The sequence below is a fragment of the Chlorocebus sabaeus genome, chromosome 11 (assembly GCF_047675955.1).
Source record: "Chlorocebus sabaeus isolate Y175 chromosome 11, mChlSab1.0.hap1, whole genome shotgun sequence".
Classification (NCBI taxonomy): domain Eukaryota; kingdom Metazoa; phylum Chordata; class Mammalia; order Primates; family Cercopithecidae; genus Chlorocebus; species Chlorocebus sabaeus.
This window is the reverse complement of record NC_132914.1, coordinates 1139102-1149036: the sequence shown is the minus strand read 5'-3', so window position 1 is coordinate 1149036 and position 9935 is coordinate 1139102. Positions and strand designations below refer to the sequence as shown.

Genomic DNA, 9935 nt, shown 5'->3' with positions numbered 1-9935 from the left:
TTTCATTTATTTTTCTTTGAAGTTAATATATGAACTCTCTTACCATATATGGTAATAATATTTACCTTTCTTCTTGTTTAAAGTTTTGTTAGAATGGGTGACAAAGCATGACTCCGTATCTACAAAAAAAAAGAAAAATCTGGGCACAGTGACACGGGCCTGTGGTTCCACCTACTTAGGAGGCTGAGGCAGGAGCATCCCTTTTTTTTTTTTTTTTTTTTGAGGCGGAGTCTTCACTCTGTTGCCCAGGCTGGAGTGCAGTGGCACCATCTCGGCTCACTGCAAGCTCCGCCTCCCGGGTTCGCGCCATTCTCCTGCCTCAGCCTCCCGAGTAGCTGGGACTACAGGTGCCTGCCACCGCACCCGGCTAATTTTTTGTATTTTAGTGGAGACGGGGTTTCACCGTGTTAGCCAGGATGGTCTCGATCTCCTGACCTCGTGATCCGCCCGCCTCGGCCTCCCAAAGTGCAGGGATTACAGGCGTTTGAGCCACTGCGCCCGGCCAGGAGCATCCCTTAAGCCCAGAAGTTCAAGGGTGCAGTGAGCTATGATCATGCCACTGCATTCCAGCCTGGGCAGCAGAGTGAGACCCTATCTCCAAAAAAAAAAAAAAAAAAAAAAAAAAATTATTTTTTTTTAACATAAGTTTAAAAAGTTTTATGTCGGTAGTTACATTTATCCATTTACTTTATGATTTATTGCTCAATTTTTATACATAGAAGGCCCTTTTCCTTTCTGAGGTTGGACTATCAATCAATCAATCAATCATCTATCTTATCTATCCATCCATCTGTCGCCCAGGCTGGAGGGCAGTGGCGCGATCTCGGCTCAGCGCAACCTCCGCCTCCCGGGTTCAAGCGATTCTCCGGCCTCAGCCTCCCGAGGAGCTGGGACTACAGGCGCCGCCACCACGCTCGGTTTATTTTTTGTATTTTTAGTAGAGACGGGGGTTTCTCCACGTTGACCAGGCTGGTCTCGAACTCCTGACCTCATGATCCGCCCGCCCCGGCCTCCCAAAGTGCGGGGATTACAGGCCTGAGCCGCCGCGCCGGCCCCAGGGGCATTCTCGAGAGGACCTCGCCGAGCCGCACTCCTCCATTTCCCCGCAGTCGTCGCTAACCGAAGGCGCCATCCGGTGACGGCTGGCTGTGCGCGGCGGTGGTGAGAGGCCTCCGGAACCACCCGGTCCCCCGCTGCCTCGGCCCGGGCGGAACCTGGGCACGTCTCCGACAACCGTTCTGCCTAAGATCTTCCCAGTTGTGCACGGGTGGGCCCCGCATCCCAGTGGGCGTCGGGCATGTGAAGTGGGAACCACGCCGGCCTAACTAGCCCCTGAAGGCCTGACGACACCCCCGAGCCCACCAGGGGGCAGCAGAGATCCGACGGCCGCGGACCGAGGGAAGCTGGAGGGAAGTAGGAGGCAGAGCGCGCGCCGGGAAGGGGCAGGTCGGGCGGCTCAGCACGTAGACGCCAGCACCGCGCCTCCAGGTTGCTTTACGGCTGCCGCAGACGGCTTTGCGGCTCTTTTCCCCTCCTACTTGATTTACGGTTCCTCCTCCGATCTGTTTTTTTTTTTTTTGCCGTCCGGCGCTGGCGTGGGTTCGGACCTTCTTCCCAGAGACCCTCGCACACCCTTCCCATTCTCCTCTGCGCAGCCTCCATCTAAGCGCTCTTCCCCTTGTCCGTAGCCTAGATCGAGCTCCCTGCGTGCACCGCGCGCGGCCGGAGGCGCGTAAGTGGGGGAGGAGAGCGGCTTCCCCGGGTGGTTCTAGCCGTGGGTGTGGAGCGTGAGAACCTGGGGCCGCGGTGGAGCTGACCCTGAGGTCTCAGCGCAGAGGTGCTGAGTCCGGAGGCCTGTCTAGTTCACCGGCGCAGTGAGGGGCTCAGTACCGGGGCTTCCCGAGAGATGGGCAGGAAGGCGGGGTACGGGAAAGCTGGCACCGGCGCGCTGGGACCCCACGGCGGTGCGCACAGCCGGGACAGCCGGGAGTCCGTGGTGGCGCGTCCCTGGAGACGCTACCCGGAGACGGGCGGGGGAAGCTGAAGTCGGTGTTAACAGCCAAACGAAGTTGAGTTGCAGGGAGCGGGGGACGCTGGGAAGAGATGACTGATTTAAAAGGAATTTGACGCGGGCGTGGCGGCGGCCTGCCCACGTGTTTCCGGGAGGTCGAGCCTGTGGTGAGCCGAGATCGCACCGGCACCACGGCACTGCATCCCGGGCGACAGAGCGAGACCTGTCACGGGGAAAAAAAATAAAAATAAAAATTTGACGCTCAGTTCAGCTGAGTATTGAGCCTTGTTACCAGATTGAGATGAGGTCTGGCGCGGTGTCTCACCTGTAGTCCCCGAACTTTGGAAGGCGGACGGGAGCATCGCTTGAGGCCAGGAGTTCTGGACCAGCCTGGCTACCATAGCGAAACCCCGTCTCTAGTAAGAATACAAGAATAGGCAGGCCTGGTGGCGGGCGCCTGTCATCCCCGCTACTCGGGAGGCGGAGGCGTGAGACTCGCTTGAACCCGGGAGGCACCGGTGAGCCGAGATGGCACCACTGCACTCCAGCCGGGGGACAGGGCGAGAGACTCCATCTCAAAAAAAAAAAAAAAAGTTGAAATATAATTCACATACAATTAAATTCACCCCCTTTTTTTTTAAAAAAATGGAGACGTAGTCTCACTCTGTTGCCCAGGCTGGAGTACAGTGGCGCCGTCTCGGCTCACTGCAACCTCCGCCTCCTGGGTTCAAGCGATTCTTTTGCTTCAGCCTCCCGAGTAGCTGGAATTACAGGCACACGCCAACACACCCATCTAATTTTTGTATTTTTCACCAGGTTGGCTAGGCTTGTCTCAACTCCTCGCCCTTCCAAAGTGCAGGGATTACAGGTGTGAGCCACCACGTCCAGTCTAAATTCACCCTTTTAAAGTGTGCAATTCAGTGGCTTTAGTATATTCACAGGATTGTGCAACCACCACCATTGTCTAATTCCAGAACATTTTTATCATCCCTAAAAGAAACCCTGAAACCCATTAGCAGACACCCATTATTTCCTCCTCCTCCCAGCAGCACTGATCTGTGGATTTCCTTATTCTCAGTACTGTATTATACACTATTTGTTCTTTTGTTTGGTTTATTTCACTTAATACAGTGATTCAAAGTTGATCTACGTTGTATGTAGCATGTATCAACTTCATGTTTTAGATAACTGAATTATTTATTGTGTAGATATACCACATTTTGTTTCTCCATGATTGGATGGATATTGGTGGCTTTCTAGGCTTTCTAGGTCTAGTCCTCCACAGAACTCGCAGGCTGAGGCACAGACATTTAAAACTTTAGTTTTTGGAAACTAGCGTTTAACTCTTGGATTGGGTCAGGCAATTCAGTGGTCTCAGGTCTGGTATTGTTTAGGGGAGTTTCTTTTTTTCTTTGAGATGGAGTTTCACTCTGGTTGCCCAGGGTGGAGTGCAATGGCGGATCTCGGCGCACTGCAGCCTCCGCCTCCCGGGTTCAAACGACTCTCCTATCTCAGCCTCCTCAGTGGCTGGGCTGACAGGCGCGGGCCACTACACCCGACTAATTTTTGGTATTTTTAGTAGAGACGGGGTTTCACCATGTTGGCCAGGCTGGTCTCGAACTCCTGACCTCAGGTGATACACCCGCCTCGGCCTCCCAAAGTGCTGGCATTACAGGCGTGAGCCACCGCGCCTGGGCGGGAGTTTTGTTTTTTGTTTTTCTGTTGTTTTTTGGGGGACTGAGTTTCACTCTTGTTGCCCAGGCCTGAGTGCAATGGTGTGATCTTGACTCACTGCCACCTCTGCCTCCCAGGTTCAAGCGATTCTCCAGCCTCAGCCTCCCGAGTAACTGGGATTACAGGTGTGCGCCACCAGACCCGGCTAATTTTGTAGTTTTAGTAGAGAAGGGGTTTCTCTGTGTGGGTTACGCTGGTCTCGAATTCACACCTCAGTTGATCTTCTCGCCTTGGCCTCCCAAAATGCTGGGATTACAGGCGTGAGCCACCGTGCCCCTCTCTGAGTGGTTTTTAAAGTCGTCTGTTCTCAGTTCAACACTTATCAGGCCGTTAATTATAGTGGTATCAAGCAGAGAAATGTTTGTGTGCTGGTCTTCTCAGGGAGGCAGAAACCATCAGAGGTTGCTGTTATGTAATGTACACCAAAACGTGTTATCTTGTATAAACAGTATAGTTGGAGATGAGTATATGAAAAAGGTAACTGAGCTAGCTGTGGGGGAGGATAGTTGTGAAAAATTTTGAGTCGCCCACTGTACGCTTTCCCAGCTGTGTTCAGATAAGGTGACACTCTGCCTTCCTGTTTCAGCTCTAAGACTATGCATAAGTGTTATTTTGGCTGTATACGTAGTGCCAGTTTTTAAAAAATTTTTGTGCTTTTGGTGATTTTGCTGTTTACAATGGCCTCTAAGAGTAGAAGTGCTATCTAGCATTTCCAAGTTGAAGGCTGTGATGTATCTTATAGAGAAAAGATAAGCTTTTAGATTAGCTTTGTTCAGGCACCACTTTTGTTGTCGGCTGTGAGTTCAGTGTTATGCATCACAATATATATTAAATAAGATGTCTTTAAACAGAAGCACACATAAAACAAGGTTATGCCTGTTGAGTAACCCTGTGTTTCCCCTAGGAGCAGTGGCTCAGTATTTGCTAGTTCAGTGTTGATGATACCGTTAAAGGACATAACTACCCTGAATAATGATGATTGTCTCAGCACTGGTTCAAGGGCAGAAAGCCTGGTCGATATTTTTCCATCTCTGCAGCTTTTAACATTTCTTCACTCAAGGCACTCATTTTTAATACTGAACTGGCAGTTTTGATGTGGAGAGAAGCTAAAATAAGGCTAAAGTGCTCTTCATACTCTGTGCTGGGTGGGGACTGTGCTGAGTGTTGGGGATTCAGTGATAAGCGTATGGCCCCGCAGTTCTCTAATGGCTGAGTGTGGGAGTGTAGAGAAATGATCGTAGTGTGACGGAATTAATCCTGTGTTCCCACAGGTTTTTTTTTCTTTTTTTTTCTTTTTTGAGACGGAGTTTCACTCTTATAGCCCAGGCTGGAGTGCAGTGGTGTGATCTCGGCTCACTGCAACCTCTGTCTCCCAGGTTGAAGCGATTCTCCTGCCTCAGCCTCCCAAGTAGCTGGGGTTACATGCTCCCGCCACCATGCCTGGCTAATTTTTGTATTTTTAGTAGTGACGGAGTTTCACCATGTTAGCCAGGCTGGTCTTGAACACCTGACCTCAGGTGATCTGCCTGCGTTGGCCTCCCAAAGTGCTGAGATGACAGATGTGAGCCACCGTGCCTGGCCATTTCTTTCTACTTCTGCCAATTTTTTTAAAGTACCATGAACATAGCATTGTGTTCATAAATGAAAATAGAAGAAACTTGCTCCAGTCTTGTTCATCGAGCCGTTCTTGACCTTCACAGTCAGAATCTCACCCATCTCCTTATCACATCTCCCTCTTGTACTTTATATCCAGGGTCCACCTGAACGCGCTCTTCAGCCCTCCACATAGAATAAGAAATGCTTTTGTGAGCCGAGATCGTGCCATTTGCACTGGAGCTCGGGCAACAGAGTGAGACTCTTCGGAAGGAAAAAAAAAAAAAAGAAATGCTTTTAGGTGATAAGGAAATGGAGAAGAATAAAATATCTTTGCCAGTCTTTACCTTTTTAATATCTTGAATTCGTGATTTCTTGCCATAGCCAGTATCCTAGTCCAGGCGCTCTCCCTTCTACCCCAACTTTTTTTTTTTTTGGATCATGTTTTTACTTCCTCTGGGAAAATACCTATCAGAATTTTGGGATCATGTGACAGGTATGTATTTAATTTCTTTCTTTCTTTTTTGAGACAGAATCTTCCTGTGTTGCCCAGGCTGGAGTGTAGTGGTGTGATCATGGCTCACTACAGCCTTGACCCCCTCCTCGCCCCCACTCAGGTGATCCTTCCACAGCTTCCTGAGTAGCTGGGACTACAGGCATGCTCCGCCACGCCTGACTAATGTTTTATTGCTTGTAGAGACAGCTATGTTCCCTATGCTTGTCTTGAACTCCTGAGCCTCAAGCGATCCTTCCACTTCAGCCTCAAGTGCTGGGATTACAGGTGTGAGCCACTGCTCCTGGCTACTTAATTTCTTTCTTTCTTCCTTTTTTTTTTTTTTTTTTTTTTTGAGACAAAATTTCACTCTTGTTGCCCAGGCTGGAGTGCAACGGTGCGATCTCAGCTCACCGCAACCTCTGCCTCCCAGGTTCAAGCGATTCTCCTGCCTCAGCCTCCCAAGTAGCTGGGATTACAGGCATGCACCACCACACCCGGCTAATTTTATATTTTTTGTAGAGACGAGGTTTCTCCATGTTGGTCAGGCTGGTCTTGAACTCCCTACCTCAGGTGATCTGCTTGCCTCGGCCTCCCAAAGTGTTGGGATTACAGGCTTGAGCCACTGTACCATGCCTAATTTCTTTCTATTGCACCTGGCCTAATTTCTTTCTTTTTTTTGAGACAGAGTCTTATTCTCTCACCCAGGCTGGAGTGCAGTGGAGTGATCTCAGCTCACTGCAGCCTCCACCTTCCAGGCTGAAGCAAGCCTTCCATCTCATCCCCCTTAGTAGCTAGGACTACGGGAACATGTCACCAGGACCAGCTAATTTTTGTGTTGTTTGTAGAGATGGAATTTCACGATGTTGGCCAGGCTGGTCTTGAACTCCTCACCTCATGCAATCCACCTGCCTCAGCCTCCCAAAGTGCTGGGATTACAGGTGTGAGCAACTGCACCCAGCACACCCTGCCTAGACCTATTTCCAAAATTAGAAAACCGTGAGGCTTTTAGAAGAAGATGAGAAGAATATCTCCATGACCTGAGTGTGTGCAAAGGTTTCTTAGGGCTCAGGATGCCATAGAGTCACTTAAAAAAGCAAACACACACACACACAAAGATAAATATGATTGATTATGTCAAAATGTAATCACAGACTACTGTAAGAAAATGAATGGGGAAGCACAGGGACCTATTTGACAAAAGACTGATATTCAAGATCTATAAAGAACCAATAGGCTGGGTGCGGTGACTCACGCCTGTAATCCTGGCACTTTGGGAGGCCGAGGCGGGTGGATCACTTGAGCTCAGGAGTTCGAGACCAGCCTGCACAACATAGTGAAACCCCATCTCTACTAAAAATACAAGAATCAGAATTAGCTGGGCATGATGGCGCGTACCTGTAGTCCCAGTTACTTGGGAGGCTGAGGCTGGAGAATTGCTTGAATCTGGGAGACGGAGATTGCAGTGAGCCGAGATTGTGCCACTGCACTCCAGCCTGGGAGACTGAACAAGACTTCGTCTCAAAAAACCAGTAGGGCTCAAGGCCTGGGATTGGGCCTCTGCTGCTCTACTCCCTGGGCCTGTGGCTCAGTCCTTGGAGGAGTCCTTTCTTTTTCATGAAGAGTAGTGTGCGTTAACAGCTGAGTGGTTATCAGCCTGTTTCCTGCCAACAGTGTATGAGAGTTCCAGTTGCTTTGTGTCCTTGCCAACATTTGGTGTTGTCAGTCTTTTTGGTTATTCTGATGGGTGTGGCGTGTCATGGTCTTAATTTTAGTCCTCAGTCACTCATGGTGTTGAGCACTTTTTCCTGTGCTGATGACGATGTATAATACATTGCGAAGTGCCTGCTCAAATCTTTTGACCATTTTAAATTGGGTATGTGTCTTTTTATTGAGTTGTAGGCGTTATTTATATAACTTTTATATCCTAGTTACCTATCCTCTGTCTGCTTGCCTATTCATTTTCTTAGAGTTGTGTGATGAACAGAAGTTTTACATTTTGATGTAATCAGTTTTCTCTTATATTTTCTTTTATAGTTATTGCTTTCTGAGTCCTAAGAAATCTTGACTACCTTCAGACTGTGAAGATAATCTTTCATGTTTTCTTCTGTAATTTTTTTTTTTTTTTTTTTTTTTTTTGAGACGGAGTCTTACTCTGTCATCCAGGTGGGGGTGCGGTGATGCGGTCTCAGCTCACTGCAACGTCTGCCTCCCAGGTTCAAGTGATTCTCCTGCCTTAGCCTCCTGAGTAGCTGGGATTACAGATGCCTGCCACCACACCCAGCTAATTTTTGTATTTTTAGTAGAGACAGGATTTCATCATGTTGGCCAGGTTGGTCTTGAACTCTTGACCTCGTGATCCGCCCATCTCGGCCTCCCAACATGCTGGGATTACAGGCGTGAGCCACCATGCTCGGCCTATAAATGTTATAGTTTTAGTTTTATGTTTAGGCCTATCCATCTCTAGTTTATGTGAATGGTGTGAGATATAATTAAATATTAATTTTTTTTCCGTATAGATATCCAGTCGTTCCAGCACCAATTGTTGAAAATGCTATGGTATTGCATTTTTGAAATTAAGATGACTGTACAAATGGTAATTGATTCCTGCGCTCCCTTTTCAGTTCCATTGTTCAATCCTTATGTTAGTACCGCACTTTTAATTACTGTAGCTTTAGTAAGTCTTGAAGTCTTGTCGTTGTAGGTCCTCCAATTTTGTTGTTATTTTTCAAGCTTGATGTGAATATTCTAAGTCCTCTGCATTTCCATTGTAAATATTAGAATTATCTTACCAGTTTCCACAGAAAAATTTGGTAAAATTGTGATTGGGATTGCATTGAACCTATGAATCAATTTGGAAAGAAATGATACCTAAACAGTATTGAGTCTTCAAATATATGAACTTGGTGCATTTTCCTTCTTATTTAGGCCTTTTAAAATTTATTTTTAGGCTGGGCGCAGTGGCTCACGCCTGTAATACCAGCACTTCAGGAGCCTGAGACGGGCGGATCACCTGAGGTCAGTTCGAGACCAGCCTGGCCAACATGGTGAAACCCCCTCTGTACTAAAAATGCAAAACTTAGCCAGGTGTGGTGGCAGGCGCCTATAGTCCCAGCTAGTTGGGAGGCTGAGGCGACAGAATCGCTTCAACTTGCTCAGGAGGTGGAGGTTGCAGTGAGCCGAGATACTGCCATTGCACTCCAGCCTGGGCAGCAAGAGCAAAACTCTGTCTCAAAAAATAATAATAATAAAAATAAAAATTTCGGGCCAGGTGTGGTGGCTCACACCTGTAATCCCAGCACTTTGGGAGGCCGAGGCAGGCGGATCACCTGAGGTAGGGAGTTCGAGACCAGCCTGAGCAACATGGAGAAACCCCTTCTCTACGAAAAATACAAAATTAGCTGGGTGTGGTGGTGCATTCCTGTAATCCCAGCTACTTGGGAGGCTGAGACAGGAGAATCGTTTGAACCCAGGAGGCAGAGGTTGCAGTGAGCTGAGATCATGCCATTGCACTCCAGCCTGGGCAACAAGAGCAAAACTCGGTCTCAAAAAAAATTTCTTTTTAATTCTGTTTTATAGTTTTCAATTCAGAAGTCATACACATATTTTGTTAAATTTATTTCTAGATATGTTTCTTACCTTTATTGTAAAATGGAGCCATCATTTGCATCATTCATTACTCCGTATGAAATGTGTTATTACTCTCTGCCTGCTTTCAAGATTTTCTCTTTATGTTTGTTTTTTAGCAGTTTGCCTGTGGTGTATCTAGGCATCATTTTATTTGTATTTATCCTTAGATTTATCCTTGAGATTTGCAGAGCTGCTTAAATCTGTAAATTTATGTCTGTCAGCCAGTTTGGAAAATTTGGAGCTATTAGTTTTAAAAATATTTCTTCTGGCCGGGCGCGGTGGCTCAAGCCTGTAATCCCAGCACTTTGGGAGGCTGAGACGGGTGGATCACGAGGTCAGGAGATCGAGACCATCCTGGCTAACACGGTGAAACCCCGTCTCTACTAAAAAATACAAAAAACTAGCCGGGCGAGGTGGCAGGCGCCTGTAGTCCCAACTACTCGGGAGGCTGAGGCAGGAGAATGGCGTGAACCC

General features: G+C 47.9%; 1 protein-coding gene across 6 annotated transcripts in view; it reads left to right on the top strand.

The window, feature by feature from the left end:
• Positions 1–1139: 1139 nt before the first annotated feature.
• Positions 1140–9935, top strand: part of RAD52 (RAD52 homolog, DNA repair protein) — a 34684-nt gene continuing 25888 nt past the window's right edge. For 2 of the 6 annotated variants that reach the window (XR_005237283.2, XR_012094423.1), the window contains exon 1: positions 7970–8427. Coding sequence is in view for 1 of the 6 variants with exons in the window: in XM_007967148.3 (XP_007965339.2) it covers positions 8383–8427 (45 nt within the window). In the remaining 5 variants the exon portion in view is untranslated. Of the gene's footprint in view, positions 1733–2651; positions 5835–7969; positions 8428–9935 lie in introns of those variants that run through there. The other 4 variants (XR_005237282.2, XM_007967148.3, XM_007967150.3 and 1 more) reach the window with 3 other exon arrangements.